Genomic DNA, 18,778 nt, shown 5'->3' with positions numbered 1-18,778 from the left:
GTGCGGCAGGCGAGCACCTCGGCGTGGCGGCACGACAAGGGGGTTGAGGCTCGTTCACTCGTGTGCGGCAGGCGGACACCTCGGCGTGGCGGCACGACAAGGGGGTTGAGCTCGTTCACTCGTGTGCGGCAGGCGAACACCTTGGCTTGGCGATGCACGTCGCTACCCCGCGAACCTCGTCCTTCTGGATGACGAAAGAGCTTCTTCGTTGGCGGCGACGGGAGGAGATGGAGGCCGAAGCCCCATGGAGATCTGTGGTGGGGCCGAAGCCCTGGAGATCTGTGGTGGGGCCGGAGCCCTGAAGATCTGTGGTGGGGCCGGAGCCCTGAAGATCTCTGGTGGGGGCCGAAGCCCCGGAGACGAGATGTTTTGAATGGATTTTGCCTCGGCTTATATTGAGAAAATCTACTCGGTTTTCCCGAGTTGTTCAAAGGCCGAGCCATATAACTTTTTCCTTTGTTCGTGTGCGTGTCCGTTCGTGTGTGTCGCGTGTGTTTTTATTGGCTTTAAAGACACAGCTGTGTAGTCAATCTGGAAGGAGGGGTGGGGTTTCCTCGCGACCGGCGCCACCCGAGTCATTCATTAAACCCGACCGACGATTCGCGTTCGTATTGAGGTTACACAATCACAATACGTTTTGATTATGAATAATATCGTCTTTGTTCACTCCCAAGATGCCCCGTGTTTATAACAAAAAAATGCGTTAAATATGTTGGCAGAATAATTCTTAATAAAAATAATAAAATAAAATAAAAAGGGGGTATAGATACAACAACACTCACCATGCAAGACTACACATTCACCACACAGTGACAACCACCGCTCTCATACTCACCACACTCACCATGCACTACTACACATTCACCACACAGTGAACACCACAGCTCTCATACTCACCACACTCACCATGCACTACTACACATTCACCATACAGTGAACACCACCACTCTCATACTCACCACACTCACCATGCACTACCACACATTCACCACGCAGTGAACACCACCACTCTCACACTCACCACACTCATCATGCACTACTACACATTCACCACACAGTGAACACCACCACTTTTCTAGATTTTAAGCTTTCGTGACTGCAAGGATTCATATTCTTAGGTTTTTTCGGTAAAGTCACGTAGGTAAAAAAATTTAAATTAATAAAAGTAAAATAAAATAAAAATTACGACGTTTCAGAGGCAACACAAGCTTCCGTCTTCAGGTTATCAAGTAAATGAGAGATTACAGGAGATACCACTCCGTATATATAATGGTTGAGGGGGGGGGGGGGGGAAGGGCCAGGAATGGCCCACTTTTTATTATTATGGTAAGGTGCGGCTTGAGACTATGAATAGACTGCATAACAAAAGACTGAGCCTTTATTATGGAGAGGTTCGGTTTGTGACTACGCCTAGCCTACATAACAAAAGTGTGAAAAAAGAAGAAAGATAAACCTGGTAGAAAGCTAAACCTGGTAAAACAAAACTGGCTGTCCATCAGTAACCTGCAATAGTTTTCTGTCAAATAAGATGGTCCAAATAAGTGTAGTTAAATCTTTTTTTGCATGGTTAATCACATCTTTCCAATGATTAAAGGTGCGGCTTGAGACTATGAATAGACTGCATAACAAAAGACTGAGCCTTAATTATGGAGAGGTTCGGTTTGTGACTACGCCTGGCCTACATAACAAAAGTGTGAAAAAAGAAAGCTAAACCTGGTAGAAAGCTAAACCTGGTCAAACAAAACTGGCTGTCTATCAGTAACCTGTAATAGTTTTCTGTCAAATAAGATGGTCCAAATAAGTGTAGTTAAATCTTTTTTGCATGGTAAATCACATCTTTCCAATGATTACTCAGTTTGTAACCATCATCACGGTTGAAATTATGTCTGTGTTTGTATATATGTATGGCTTCGTGTACAAACCTTTGATGGTAGCTAGGAGGTTTGCAGAGCACCTTGGTCTCGGAAAAGACAATTTCATGAGAGCCCACAGAGTTGTAGCAATGATCGGCAACGGCCGAAGAATCAGTTCTGCCGTGTTTCAGATCTGACTTGTGCTTGCGACTTACAGTATCCTGGAGTCTACAAATTGAGTTGCAGTTGTGGTGATTGCTACATTGGAGAAACGAAACGTCATGTTTCTGATCGTGTCCGCGAGCACAAGTCAGATCTGAAACACGGCAGAACTGATTCTTCGGCCGTTGCCGATCATTGCTACAACTCTGTGGGCTCTCATGAAATTGTCTTTTCCGAGACCAAGGTGCTCTGCAAACCCTCTGGCTACCATCAAAGGTTTGTACACGAAGCCATACAAATATACAAACACAGACATAATTTCAACCGTGATGATGGTTACAAACTGAGTAATCATTGGAAAGATGTGATTAACCATGCAAAAAAGATTTAACTACACTTATTTGGACCATCTTATTTGACAGAAAACCATTACAGGATACTGATAGACAGCCAGTTTTGTTTTACCATGTTTAGCTTTCTACCAGGTTTAGCTTTCTTCTTTTTTCACACTTTTGTTATGTAGGCTAGGCGTAGTCACAAACCGAACCTCTCCATAATAAAAGCTCAGTCTTTTGTCATGCAGTCTATTCATAGTCTCAAGCCGCACCATACCACAATAATAAAAAGTGGGCCATTCCTGGCCCTTCCCCCCCCCCCTCAACCATTATATATGAAGTATTCGGAATGACGGCGGGAAACCACTTGATGGGTAGCACACTTTATTTTCACTTGTCTTCCACAATAACACGTGTGGTCACTATTTCTCACACTACACACTCCACCTGACACTGGTGGTTACTACAGCTCACGCTACACGTCCCACTTGACACACGTGGTTACTACAGCTCACGCTACACGTCCCACTTAACACGCGTGGTTACTACAGCTCACGGTACACGCTCCCGGGCACTCCAGCCCCGTAGCGTCCGTGGCGCTACAGACCCACCCCAGCTTGGGCATGGGTCTCGACCTCTGGGTCCCGTGGGCCGGCCCTCACACGGACGTTCGGCCCCGGGTCCCAAGTTCCCGCCTCTGAGTCACACAGGGCCCCGGTCCTCACAAGGACAGCGGGACTAGGTGCCTCAGGGCCCTATTTCTTCCTCCTCCGTCTTCTGTCTTCACTGGTCACCAACTCCCCGTGCGCCTGCGCGCACCGCCTTATATAGCCTCCCCTCCCGCGACGTGAGCACCCCCTTAGTTGACCAATCCCCACGCGCTTCCACACGATCCCTTCGCTGTCAGCGCGCGTCACCGATACCCAGCCAATCACTGCCTCACAACCCATGACCCCGCGCTGACCCATGATCCTTCACCGTCAGCGCGCGTCACCAACACACACAGCCAATCACTACGCGCTGGCACACGATCCTTACCCCAGCGCGTATCACCACTACATCACCCCCTCCCACATAGCTCGCAGCCAGCCCGGCTGCTAAACAACACAACAACAACAACAATAGTAACAACAACAAAATCCCCACCCCCCAATGTGCCCCGTAACAACAACAACAACAACACAACGACACAACACCAGACAACAAGCTATGTACAAACCGACGAACAACACAATAAAAGTAATTCCAAGAAAAAAACGTGTCCAGTGTCTCTGTAACTATCGATCCCCCCCCTCAGCTCGCTCCTCAACCGGGGTGATAGAGCGGTCGAGCGGATGGGGAACGCAGTGACGAGACGCTCCGGCCGCATCGGCCCTTCATTCAGTTGGTCAGGAAAAGTTGCGCGACTTAGCGCGAGTCCGCCTGGCCGGTCCATCGTACGGGACGGGACGCTGATGACCGACTGGTGGCTCCGGCAGCCCCGGAAGGCACGGATTGGGCCTGGAAGGACCGGCCGTGTCGCGGGGATCCGGCCGCCGGTGGTCGGCAGCTGTCAGTTCCGAGCCACCTGGGAGCGGATCATGCGGAGACATGTGAGGATCAGGCGGAGACATTTCCCCCCTCGGGTCGTCGGTCACGTCACATGCTCGGTCCTCACGACACAAGGGTAGGCCATACGGAGGCGAGAACGGTTTCAGCCGGGAGGGGTGGACGTACCAACGGCGCTTTCCCCATTTTATCTGAACACACTGGGGGCGTGCAACCCGCACGACCTCCACGGGTCCCCGCCATGGCCTCAACAATTTAGGCGACGTAGCCAAAGGTGCCTGAGGGCAGTGCAGCCAGGCCCTATCGCCCGGTTTCCAGTCGTGCACGGACATATTCCGTGCACGCAAGCGCTCGTTGGCGATTTGGCGAGACCTCGAATTAAGCCGTGCGGCCTCCCGTGCCTCGGTCAGCTTAGCAATGTTAAATTTAATATGTTCGGCCAATTTTGAATTCGTTCGCGGCGCGGAAAGACCCAGCTGAGTTTCCATGGGCGGGTCGGCCTCCCGACCATACATCAGATAAAATGGGGAAAATCCCATTGCTGCATGGGGGGCCATTCTATACGCGGCGAGGACCCCCGGGACCTGCAGGTCCCAGTCAACATGTGCCTCGCACACCTGCTGGCACAGCATATAAGTCAAAGTCCTGTGGAGTCGCTCCACCATCCCGTCCGTCTGTGGGTGGTACGGGGAGGTACGCACCTTCTTAGTACCCAAAAGGTCGCACACCTCCTGCAGCAATTTACTCGAAAAAATTTTTCCCTGGTCGGTCAGCAATCGTTCGGGAGCCCCCTTATCCAGAACGTAGCCCTGGACAAAGGCGTCCGTCACAGCAGCCGCCGACTGGTTGGCGAGTGACCACGCCATAGGCCACCAGGTAAAGTATTCCACACCAACCAACAGGTACTTGTTACCCCTAGGCGTGACTGGAAAAGGCCGAGCTCGTTAGTGCGCGAGACCTGAATAGATTGCAGCGGTGGATTTGACGCCACGGGCGGTGGTTTCCGTCTGGCGCAGTCTACACACCCCTTTAGTATATTTACCACATCGCTCCCCATCCCCGGCCAATAATAGTCACGCTGAAGCAGAGCAAGCGTTTTGTTTACCCCCAAATGCAAGAGGCGTTCGTGTGCGGCCAGGACAACTTTTCCCCGCATAGCGGAAGGCACCACGAGCGCGTGCCGCCGGGACAAATTGTCCCATCTCATTAGCAGGCCCTGCTTGAGCCGCCAGGAGCCAGTTCGCTTCCGTCCCTCCTCGGGACCCCCCACCCTGCGACGCAACGCTAGCAGGGAGCTGTCAGCCATTTGGAGATGGCCCCACTCAATCAAAGACAGTGAGAGCAGCGAGTCCCCTCCCTCAGGGGTAGCAGGAACGTCACCAATCGGCGCATCCACGGTCGCGGCCAACGCACCCACGCTTACCGCAGCGGGCGGTTTACAGCGCGCCGACCCCATTAAGCACGCACATTTAGGACAAGGCGACAATCGCGACAGGGCATCTGCGTTAGTGTGGCGCAACCCCTTACGGTAAGTGGTCGTAAACTGATAGTCCTGGAGGACTTCCAACCACCGTGACAATTGGCCCGAGGGTTGGGCGACCCTCAATGAATACTGAAGCGCCGCGTGGTCCGTCCGGACCGTAAAATGACGGCCATAGAGATACGGTCTAAATTGCTGTACAAAAAAAACAATAGCCAGCAACTCACGACGGGTGACGCAGTAGCGCTGTTCCGCCGGCGACAAAACCCTGCTACCATAGGCGACCACCCGTTCGACTCCCCCAACGACCTGTGAGAGCACCCCCCCAATGCCCGTGTTGCTAGCATCCGTATCTAGCAAGAAGGGACTTGTAAAGTCAAGATAACATAAGGGCGGGGCACCCACCAAGGCGTCCCGGAGGGAGCAGAACGCGGCCTCCTCCTCCGGTCCCCATCGGAACTTGACTCCTTTTGCCGTTAGAGCGTGCAAGGGTTTTGCAATGGTGGCGAAATGCTCAACTAATCGGCGGTAGTAGGAAGCAAAACCAATGAAACTGCGTACGTCAGAAACCGACGTGGGCGTTGGCCATGAACCGACACAGTTCGTCTTCGCGGGATCGGTAGAGATCCCCGAAGAATCGACAATGTGGCCCAAGTATCTCACGGACTTTCGAAGAAGGTGGCATTTGGCCGGTTTAAACTTTAATTTAGCCGATCGCATCCGCAAGAACACCCCTCTCAACCGCTGGAGGTGTTCCTCAAACGTTTTACTGAAAACAATGACATCGTCTATGTAAATCAAGCAAGTATCCCATTGCAGACCCGACAAAACCAACTCCATAAGGCGCTGAAACGTCGCGGGAGCGGAGTGAAGTCCCATGGGTAACCGGTTAAACTGGAACAGGCCCCCTGGAGTCCGAAATGCTGTCTTAGGTTTAGACTCGTCGTCGATTGGCAGCTGCCAGAATCCCGATAATAAATCAAGAGTAGAAAAATATCGCGCACCAGACAATGCATCGAGGGACTCGTCCATTCTGGGGAGCGGATACGCGTCAGCCACGGAGATTTTATTCAGGCGACGGAAATCTACACAAAATCGCAAGGACCCGTCTTGCTTTTTAACCAGCACGAATGGTGCTCCCCAAGGACTGGAAGAAGGCGAAATGATGTCGGCCGCCAGCATATCGTTGACGGCCGACTGAACGTGTTCCTTCTCAGCAGGACTCAGCCGGAAGGGATTCTGCCTGACCGGTGCCGCATCGCCTGTTTCAATATGGTGGCGCAACAGGTCCGTGCACCCAATGTCATATTTGTGCTTACTGAACACATCAGAGAATTCTATCAGCAAAGCACGCAGCGCACCCAACTGTACCCTTGACAAATCCTTTGAGTCTGCACACAGCGAATCGACCCATTCAAGGTCCTCCCCCGATCGAATTTTCTGCGCTGGGACTGGATCAACATGCGCAACAAGGCGCTCTTCCGCAGGGACCCGTGCCGCGTGAGCAAGCATAGTGCCCTGCTGAATAACGGCCGGCCGCGAACCAGCGTTTAGAACCATAATGAACGGATCCTTGTCAGCCCGAACCAACGTGTGAGCCACCGACAAATCCAGACCTCCGACAGCCCTATTTGATGGACCCAAAAGCACGCCCTGTTCCGAGGTCTCCCCATCCAATGGCTTCCTCAACCGGAGGGGAATCAACATCTGCGAACCCGGGGGCACGTGCACGGTCTGTGTCGCCAGCGCTTGTATCGTAGCGCACGCTGTCCGAATTTCCGTAGGATTCGACAAAAAGGAAATACGGCGACCCGATGGTAGCTCAATGCAACGTTGATCGATGAGAATTTTAATGGGCATTTTAGCCAAAAAATCTGTGCCCAACAGACAAGGAACCGCTAAGGAAGAGGAGACGAAAACAGGTCCCGACAATTTAATATCCCCAATGCAAATGGACGCCCGAATCTGCCCAACAATGCCCAACGAGCCCCCATTTGCCGCGTAAAATGGCACGTCCACCGGAAGCAGAGGTCGACATTGGACAGGGAGAATGTTGTAAATGAGGTCTGAAATAATAGACGCCCCCGTGTCCACTAACACCTTGACCTCGACCCCGTCTATGAATCCCGTAACGACCGATGAATCCGCCGACGCAGCCACTATTCTGTGACCCAACTCAGTCCATTTAATGTCCCCTCGGTCCCGCACGAACCCCCCTCTCCGAACCGAATCCCCGACCCCCAATCGGCCCTCCTCCGCCGCAAAGCGACGGCCCATGTGTGTCGTGCATGTAGGCCGAGCATGTGAAGTGCCGCGACTTGCCGGGGGTAGTAGGGACGACTTGGGGCCTTGGTCGTCGTCCAGCCGAGGTCCCATGGCGCGCTGACGTGGAGCGCGGCAACCGGACGCCACGTGGCCCCGGAGGCCGCAGTTGTAACACGTGATGAGGGACGTCGGAGGTCTCGGTTGCGCCAGCTTGCGGGCCGATCGCAGAGGCGAACGACCCCCGGACCTCCAGTCCCCCGGTCGTCCAGCGGTGAACGCCTCCTCCCGTGGGCAGACGACTTGGGGCTCGGTGACCACTGGGCCCGGAGCTGAGCCCACGGCAGAAGTGCAGACGACCCCCTGTTTGCGCTTGAGGACCTCGTGCGCCTGTATACTTGTTGCGACCCGCAAAGAAGATATGTCGACTTCGTCGGCCGTGTTGATGGGGACCCCCAGGTCCTGCGCCAACTTGAGCAGTTGCTCCAAGACCATCGCATCCTGGCCCTCCTCATCCATACGAGGGAACGCGGCATCGGCGAGAGCCAACAACGCCATGCGGTAGGCGAGCGCGGTCTCCGTGTCCGCCTTCCGTCGCTCGTAAAACTGATGGCGACAAGCCGAAGGAGGTCCATAGACCTTGGCCATGAGGCCCAACGCAGCCTTAAGTGTGGAGCGGTCAGACCTCTGTGCGGACCTGAAGGCCGCGAGCGCGTCGTCGTCCAACATGGCAGGCAGTGCCCGCAGCGCCGTAGCGTCGGATCAGGCCGACATTTCTTGATGCGCCAGAAACCTGCGTTGGAATGCGCCCCAGTCCCCGCCTTCCGCCTTGAAGGCTGTCAACGTGGAAGGCGCTGCTGGAAGATGAAGTCGTCCTCTGCCACGTGGTTCCTCTCCGCCCCACCGTCGGTCTGCAAGATGGCGGCCCCTATGGCGGGTGGCTGATGGCGGTCTGTAGCGCGCGCTGATGACGTAAGCGGGCGCGCTTGGAGAACTCCCGCCACGTGTTGCTCGCCGTTCCCGCCAAAAGATTGTCATGCCGCCGCCACGAAGCCGTTCAGCAGGCGCCCCATCTCCGACCTCGCCACCACCAAGCGACGGAGCCGACCCCGCGTCCCCCTCACCTCACCTCACATGAACACACCCGCACGCATTTCCCCCCCCCCATAGAGCTCCTAGGGGAGGTCACCTGGCCGACCGGTTTTTATCCGAGAAGCCCTTACCGGGATTAAACTTTCACGGTTTCTGGCGACCAGGGAATTGGACGACCTCCCCCGACGCTACCTTGCACCGCGGCGCTGCGACCGGCCTTAAGATTGCAAGGTCGCAGCGAGGGGCCACTCGGCCACCGCGGGTGAAACGCATCCCACACACCCCACACACGCAAGTATCGACGGGGCAGGCAGAGGGAATAAGCATTGTGATGGAGGAGCATCATTAGAAAACACGCAGCGCATCTGAATTGCATAATCAGGCACCCCCGCACAGGGAGCGGAGGGACGGCATAATTACGCTCGGGCACGCAGGCACCATTGTTAGGGGAGTTAAAGGATAAGGCTGTTGGTATGAGTAATCGGGAGAGCGGAGTCACGCGGGGAGCCGTGCATAAATTCCCACGGCGCACCTTTGGGACGGACGCCGCCGCATAAACTGCGATAATGGGGGGGCCTGCGTGAGAAAGGGATTGATTGGAATTTGCGCCGCGCAGGTTGAGCATATTAAGTAGCATATCAAAAGCGCCCGGAACCGCGGTGCGCGTGCCAGAGGGTCGCGAGTCTATTGTCCAGAGCCGCATTCCCTTTGAGGTAGGGAGGATAAATAGTGGGCGCAAAGGGGAAATCGGGCTCTTACTCCAGCGCCAGGCGACCAGACGCAGCTCCAGCCAGCGACCCGGACGTCCGTGCGACGCGCCGAGGTACGCTGTTAGCACAAGGATCAGCGGACCGCCGTGGACACTTAACGGTGAGTAAGGAGGTAAAATTAGGATCATAGCCGATAAATAGAGAATAGATTCAGAGGTATCAGCGTAGGCCAGCCTCGTCGACTCACTGATTTAACATCTAGTTCCAGGTAGCGGATAATAAATCATTAATAGCTGATCGTGGCCTCGTGTGATCTCGTGTTATAAGTGCGAACGCGTGTGGTACTGTGTATGCGTAAGCTCGCGGCGTGCGTAATCGGCGTACCCCAGGTGCGCGATCATAACGTGAGCGGCCAGCGCGGCGCAGAGCGGCGCAAGAGTGGGTATCGCGTGTGGAGCTGTATGTGTGTGTGCGCGCACGTTCACGACGTGTATAATACAGGTGCGCGATCCTAACGTGAGTGGTCAGTGTTGAGTGAGTGCCGCGCAGAGCTGTGTGTGGGTGTGCGCGTACGTAATAAACCATGCCTACTACGCGGACCCGCGGGGGAGGGGAATCCTCGAGCGACGGCTCTCACCCCATGGGTGAAGAACCCAGCAGCGGTTCACCTAGCAGCGAGGGGGCGAGCAATGAGGTTAACCCGGCCGTTAGGGGTACCGAGGGAGGGATCTCGGGGGCTAGCGACCCTCACAAGATGTCCGCATGGTTGAAATGGCGGGAACTGCCAAGTCATTTTGGCGGGAATCAGCGAGGCGAGCCTGTTGATGTCCGCCGACGTCCCCGCTCCTCCCGACGTGGTGATCTTCGCCAGGATGGACGCCGCGGCGAGTAGCAGCTCTGCCAGACGGGAGTGCGCCTCGCGGAGTCCGGCATCAGCCCCCAGCCGCTCGTCGGGCGCCCCCGGTGGGTCCTGCGGCGTCGGCATCTCCTCGTCCTCTCCCCCGGATGCCAGCTGGCCCGAGTCGTCGAGGTTATCCTCGCGGTCAATCCCATGAGTCCGAAGAGTCTTCCTTGTATCCATGCCTGGAAGACTGTTTCACTTCTGACGCCAGTTGAAGTATTTGGAATGATGGCGGGAAACCACTTGACGGGTAGCACACTTTATTTTCACTTGTCTTCCACAATAACACGTGTGGTCACTTTCTCACACTACACACTCCACCTGACACTGGTGGTTACTACAGCTCACGCTACACGTCCCACTTGACACGCGTGGTTACTACAGCTCACGCTACACGTCCCACTTGACATGCGTGGTTACTACAGCTCACGGTACACGCTCCCGGGCACTCCAGCCCCGTAGCGTCCGTGGCGCTACAGACCCACCCCAGCTTGGGCGTGGGTCTCGACCTCTGGGTCCCGTGGGCCTGCCCTCACACGGACGTTCGGCCCCGGGTCCCAAGGTCCCGCCTCTGAGCCACACAGGGCCCCGGTCCTCACAAGGACAGCGGGACTAGGTGCCTCAGGGCCCTATCTCTTCCTCCTCCGTCTTCTGTCTTCACTGGTCACCAACTCCCCGTGCGCCTGCGCGCACCGCCTTATATAGCCTCCCCTCCCGGGAGACGTAGCGTATGCGGACCGCGACGTGAGCACCCCCTTAGTTGACCAATCCCCACGCGCTTCCACACGATCCCTTCGCTGTCAGCGCGCGTCACCGATACCCAGCCAATCACTGCCTCACAACCCATGACCCCGCGCTGACCCATGATCCTTCACCGTCAGCGCGCGTCACCAACACACACAGCCAATCACTACGCGCTGGCACACGATCCTTACCCCAGCGCGTATCACCACTACATATATACGGAGTGGTGTCTCCTGTAACCTCTCATTTACTTGATACAGCTGTTGTGCTGTGACGGTTCCACCTGAAGACGGAAGCTTGTGTTGCCTCCGAAACGTCGTGATTTTAATTTAATTTTAATTTTATTTAAATTTTTTTACCTACGTGACTTTACCGAAAAAACCTAAGAATATGAACACCACCACTCTCACACTCACCACACTCACCATGCACTACCACACATTCACCACGCAGTGAACACCACCGCTCTCATACTCACCACACTCACCATGCACTATTACACATTCACCACACAGTGAACACCACCGCTCTCATACTCACCACACTGACCATGCACTACCACACATTCACCACACAGTGAACACCACCGCTATCATACTCACCACACTCACCATGCACTACCACACATTCACCACGCAGTGAACACCACCACTCTCATACTCACTACACTCACCATGCACTACTACACATTCACCACACAGTGAACACCACCACTCTCACACTCAACACACTCACCATGCACTACTACACATTCACCACACAGTGAACACCACCACTCTCACACTCACCACACTCACCATGCAATACCACACATTCACCACGCAGTGAACACCACCACACTCACACTCACCACACTCACCGTGCACTACTACACATTCACCACGCAGTGAACACCACCACTCTCACACTCACTACACTCACCACACTCACCATGCACTACTACACATTCACCACGCAGTGAACACCACCACTCTCACACTCACCACATTCACCATGCACTACCACACATTCACCACGCAGTGAACACCACCACTCACACACTCACCACATTCACCACGCACTACCACACATTCACCACACAGTGAACACCACCACTTTCACACTCACCACACTCACCATGCACTACCACACATTCACCACGCAGTCAACACCACCACTCACACACTCACCACACTCACCATGCACTACTACACATTCACCACACAGTAAACACCACCCCTCTCACACTCACCACACTCACCATGCACTACCACACATTCACCACACAGTGAACACCACCACTCTCACACTCACCACACTCACCATGCACTATCACACATTCACCACACAGTGAACACCACCGCTCTCACACTCACCACACTCACCATGCACTACCACTCATTCACCACACAGTGAACACCACCACTCTCACACTCACCACACTCACCATGCACCACCACACATTCACCACGCAGTGAACACCACCACTCTCACACTCACCATGCACTACCACACATTCACCACACAGTGAACACCACCACTCTCACACTCACCACACTCACCATGCACTACCACACATTCACCACGCAGTGAACACCACCGCTCTCACACTCACCACACTCACCATGCACCACCACACATTCACCACGCAGTGAACACCACCGCTCTCACATTCACCACACTCACCATGCACCACCACACATTCACCACACAGTGAACACCACCACTATTACACTCACCACACTCACCATGCACTACCACACATTCACCACGCAGTGAACACCACCACTCTCACACTCACCACACTCACCATGCACTACCATACATTCACCACGCAGTGAACACCACCGCTCTCACACTCACCACACTCACCATGCACTACCACACATTCACCACGCAGTGAACACCACCACTCTCACACTCACCATGCACTACCACACATTTACCACGCAGTGAACACCACCACTCTCACTCACCATGCACTACTATGCACTACCACATATTCACCACACAGTGAACACCACAGCTCTCATACTCACCACACTCACCATGCACTACCACACATTCACCACGCAGTGAACACCACCGCTCTCATACTCACCACACTCACCATGCACTATTACACATTCACCACACAGTGAACACCACCGCTCTCATACTCACCACACTGACCATGCACTACCACACATTCACCACACAGTGAACACCACCGCTATCATACTCACCACACTCACCATGCACTACCACACATTCACCACGCAGTGAACACCACCACTCTCATACTCACTACACTCACCATGCACTACTACACATTCACCACACAGTGAACACCACCACTCTCACACTCAACACACTCACCATGCACTATTACACATTCACCACACAGTGAACACCACCACTCTCACACTCACCACACTCACCATGCAATACCACACATTCACCACGCAGTGAACACCACCACACTCACACTCACCACACTCACCATGCACTACTACACATTCACCACGCAGTGAACACCACCACTCTCACACTCACTACACTCACCACACTCACCATGCACTACTACACATTCACCACGCAGTGAACACCACCACTCTCACACTCACCACATTCACCATGCACTACCACACATTCACCACGCAGTGAACACCACCACTCACACACTCACCACATTCACCACGCACTACCACACATTCACCACACAGTGAACACCACCACTTTCACACTCACCACACTCACCATGCACTACCACACATTCACCACGCAGTCAACACCACCACTCACACACTCACCACACTCACCATGCACTACTACACATTCACCACGCAGTGAACACCACCACTCTCACACTCACTACACTCACCACACTCACCATGCACTACTACACATTCACCACGCAGTGAACACCACCACTCTCACACTCACCACATTCACCATGCACTACCACACATTCACCACGCAGTGAACACCACCACTCACACACTCACCACATTCACCACGCACTACCACACATTCACCACACAGTGAACACCACCACTTTCACACTCACCACACTCACCATGCACTACCACACATTCACCACGCAGTCAACACCACCACTCACACACTCACCACACTCACCATGCACTACTACACATTCACCACACAGTAAACACCACCGCTCTCACACTCACCACACTCACCATGCACTACCACACATTCACCACACAGTGAACACCACCACTCTCACACTCACCACACTCACCATGCACTACCACACATTCACCACACAGTGAACACCACCGCTCTCACACTCACCACACTCACCATGCACTACCACACATTCACCACACAGTGAACACCACCACTCTCACACTCACCACACTCACCATGCACCACCACACATTCACCACGCAGTGAACACCACCACTCTCACACTCACCATGCACTACCACACATTCACCACACAGTGAACACCACCACTCTCACACTCACCACACTCACCATGCACTACCACACATTCACCACGCAGTGAACACCACCGCTCTCACACTCACCACACTCACCATGCACCACCACACATTCACCACGCAGTGAACACCACCGCTCTCACATTCACCACACTCACCATGCACCACTACACATTCACCACACAGTGAACACCACCACTATTACACTCACCACACTCACCATGCACTACCACACATTCACCACGCAGTGAACACCACCACTCTCACACTCACCACACTCACCATGCACTACCACACATTCACCACGCAGTGAACACCACCACTCTCACACTCACCATGCACTACCACACATTTACCACGCAGTGAACACCATCACTCTCACTCACCATGCACTACCATGCACTACCACATATTCACCACACAGTGAACACCACAGCTCTCATACTCACCACACTCACCATGCACTACTACACATTCACCACACAGTGAACACCACCACTCTCATACTCACCACACTCACCATGCACTACTACACATTCACCACGCAGTGAACACCACCACTCTCACACTCACCACACTCACCATGCACTACCACACATTCACCACGCAGTGAACACCACCACTCTCACACTCACCACACTCACCATGCACTACTACACATTCACCACGCAGTGAACACCACCGCTCTCACATTCACCACACTCACCATGCACCACCACACATTCACCACACAGTGAACACCACCACTCTCATACTCGCCACACTCACCATGCACTACTACACATTCACCACGCAGTGAACACCACCACTCTCACACTCACCACACTCACCATGCACTACCACACATTCACCACGCAGTGAACACCACCACTCTCACACTCACCACACTCACCATGCACCACCACACATTCACCACGCAGTGAACACCACCGCTCTCACATTCACCACACTCACCATGCACCACCACACATTCACCACACAGTGAACACCACCACTATTACACTCACCACACTCACCATGCACTACCACACATTCACCACGCAGTGAACACCACCACTCTCACACTCACCACACTCACCATGCACTACCATACATTCACCACGCAGTGAACACCACCGCTCTCACACTCACCACACTCACCATGCACTACCACACATTCACCACGCAGTGAACACCACCACTCTCACACTCACCATGCACTACCACACATTTACCACGCAGTGAACACCACCACTCTCACTCACCATGCACTACCATGCACTACCACATATTCACCACACAGTGAACACCACAGCTCTCATACTCACCACACTCACCATGCACTACTACACATTCACCACACAGTGAACACCACCACTCTCATACTCACCACACTCACCATGCACTACTACACATTCACCACGCAGTGAACACCACCACTCTCACACTCACCACACTCACCATGCACTACCACACATTCACCACGCAGTGAACACCACCACTCTCACACTCACCACACTCACCATGCACTACTACACATTCACCACACAGTGAACACCACCACTTTTCTAGATTTTAAGCTTTCGTGACTGCAATGATTCATATTCTTAGGCTTTTTCGGTAAAGTCACGTAGGTAAAAAAAATTAAATTAATAAAAGTAAAATAAAATAAAAATCACGACGTTTTGGAGGCAACACAAGCTTCCGTCTTCAGGTTATCAAATAAATGAGAGATTACAGGAGATACCACTCCGTATATATAATGGTTGAGGGGGGGGGGAAGGGCCAGGAATAGCCCACTTTTTATTATAATGGTAAGGTGCGGCTTGAGACTATGAATAGACTGCATAACAAAAGACTGAGCCTTTATTATGAGAGGTTCGGTTTGTGACTACGCCTGGCCTACATAACAAAAGTGTGAAAAAAGAAGAAAGCTAAACCTGGTAGAAAGCTAAACCTGGTGAAACAAAACTGGCTGTCCATCAGTAACCTGCAATAGTTTTCTGTCAAATAAGATGGTCCAAATAAGTGTAGTTAAATCTTTTTTTGCATGGTTAATCACATCTTTCCAATGATTAAAGGTGCGGCTTGAGACTATGAATAGACTGCATAACAAAAGACTGAGCCTTTATTATGGAGAGGTTCGGTTTGTGGCTACGCCTGGCCTACATAACAAAAGTGTGAAAAAGAAAGCTAAACCTGGTAGAACAAAACTGGCTGTCTATCATTAACCTGTAATAGTTTTCTGTCAAATAAGATGGTCCAAATAAGTGTAGTTAAATCTTTTTTGCATGGTTAATCACATCTTTCAAATGATTACTCAGTTTGTAACCATCATCACGGTTGAAATTATGTCTGTGTTTGTATATTTGTATGGCTTCGTGTACACACCTTTGATGGTAGCTAGGAGGTTTGCAGAGCACCTTGGTCTCGGAAAAGACAATTTCATGAGAGCCCACAGAGTTGTAGCAATGATCGGCAACGGCCGAAGAATCAGTTCTGCCGTGTTTCAGATTTGACTTGTGCTCGCGACTTACAGTATCCTGGAGTCTACAAATTGAGTTGCAGTTGTGGTGATTGCTACATTGGAGAAACGAAACGTCATGTTTCTGATCGTGTCCGCGAGCACAAGTCAGATCTGAAACACGGCAGAACTGATTCTTCGGCCGTTGCCGATCATTGCTACAACTCTGTGGGCTCTCATGAAATTGTCTTTTCCGAGACCAAGGTGCTCTGCAAACCTTCTGGCTACCATCAAAGGTTTGTACACGAAGCCATACAAATATACAAACACAGACATAATTTCAACCGTGATGATGGTTACAAACTGAGTAATCATTGGAAAGATGTGATTAACCATGCAAAAAAGATTTAACTACACTTATTTGGACCATCTTATTTGGCAGAAAGCTATTACAGGTTACTGATAGACAGCCAGTTTTGTTTTACCATGTTTAGCTCTCTACCAGGTTTAGCTTTCTTCTTTTTTCACACTTTTGTTATGTAGGCTAGGCGTAGTCACAAACCGAACCTCTCCATAATAAAGGCTCAGTCTTTTGTTATGCAGTCTATTCATAGTCTCAAGCCGCACCTTACCATAATAATAAAAAGTGGGCAATTCCTGGCCCTTTCCCCCCCCTCAACCATTATATATACGGAGTGGTATCTCCTGTAATCTCTCATTTACTTGATACAGCTGTCGGGCTGTGACGGTTCCACCTGAAGACGGAAGCTTGTGTTGCCTCCGAAACGTCGTGATTTTTATTTTATTTTACTTTTATTAATGTAAATTTTTTTACCTACGTGACTTTACCGAAAAAACCTAAGAATATGAACACCACCACTCTCACACTCACCACACTCACCATGCACTACCACACATTCACCACGCAGTGAACACCACCACTCTCACACTCACTACACTCACCATGCACTACTACATATTCACCACACAGTGAACACCACCACTTTCACACTCACCACACTCACCATGCACTACTACACATTCACCACACAGTGAACACCGCCACTCTCACACTCACCATGCACTACCTGTTGGATATGTTGGGTTATGAAATTTTGATGAAAATAATAAAAATTAATAATTTTCCGAAAATGCACAAATCGCATTAATTATGTTAATGTGTGTATTACTATGCATAAATTATGATAATGTGAGTAATTATATGCACAAATTATGATAATCACGGAGATAATCGTAGTAATTTATGCGGATGCTTGCGACTATGTTAATGTGTGCAGTTATGATAATTAGGCTTAGTTTCGTTTATCCAGAGTTATATCAATCAGGATAAAACGATTATCATTGATTAAACATTTACCGATTATCCTAGTTTGTGTTATGATATTTTAGGTCTCCAGTTTCAGATCTCATCACAGGATACAGTTCTCAAGAATAAGACAGTTTTGCATGGACTTGGAAGGAACACTCGATATGCTTCTGTGATAACAATTTTATTCTAACAAGCATGTGACATTCTATCATGCAGGTCAAACATGCGTCAATAATTCATGAGCAAGATTATGCAATTAACGAAAATGAATGACAAAACTTATGCATTTACGAGATTATGCAATTACGAAATTGAATGACTAAAACACTTCTAACAATCGTAACCTCTACCTTTCCACCAGGCATCTCATTAGTTCCCCCATGTATCGATCACAATCGGCGACTGGCCGAGTTTGAAAACCAGCATGACACTCTTCATATGGCAGTAATAAAAGCACTTATTGTATCCCAGAGGCGAAAGTCTATGTCAA

The 18,778-nt window shown here is 51.7% G+C and overlaps 1 protein-coding gene across 5 annotated transcripts in view; it reads left to right on the top strand.

Annotated features, from left to right (window-relative positions):
* The window catches only part of LOC144720878 (uncharacterized), a 213,370-nt gene that overhangs the window by 83,730 nt on the left and 110,862 nt on the right, over positions 1-18,778 (top strand). Inside the window, exon 11 of one of the 5 annotated variants that reach the window (XR_013585817.1) lies at positions 133-10,405. The exons of 3 other annotated variants lie outside the window; for them this stretch is intronic. Coding sequence is in view for 1 of the 2 variants with exons in the window: in XM_078598030.1 (XP_078454156.1) it covers positions 72-109 (38 nt within the window). In the remaining variant the exon portion in view is untranslated. Of the gene's footprint in view, positions 1-71; positions 10,406-18,778 lie in introns of those variants that run through there. One more of the 5 variants, XM_078598030.1, reaches the window with a different exon arrangement.

Source organism: Lampetra planeri, chromosome 1 (genome assembly GCF_965212315.1).
Source record: "Lampetra planeri chromosome 1, kcLamPlan1.2.h2, whole genome shotgun sequence".
Classification (NCBI taxonomy): domain Eukaryota; kingdom Metazoa; phylum Chordata; class Hyperoartia; order Petromyzontiformes; family Petromyzontidae; genus Lampetra; species Lampetra planeri.
This window is presented reverse-complemented; position numbering and strand designations above follow the sequence as displayed.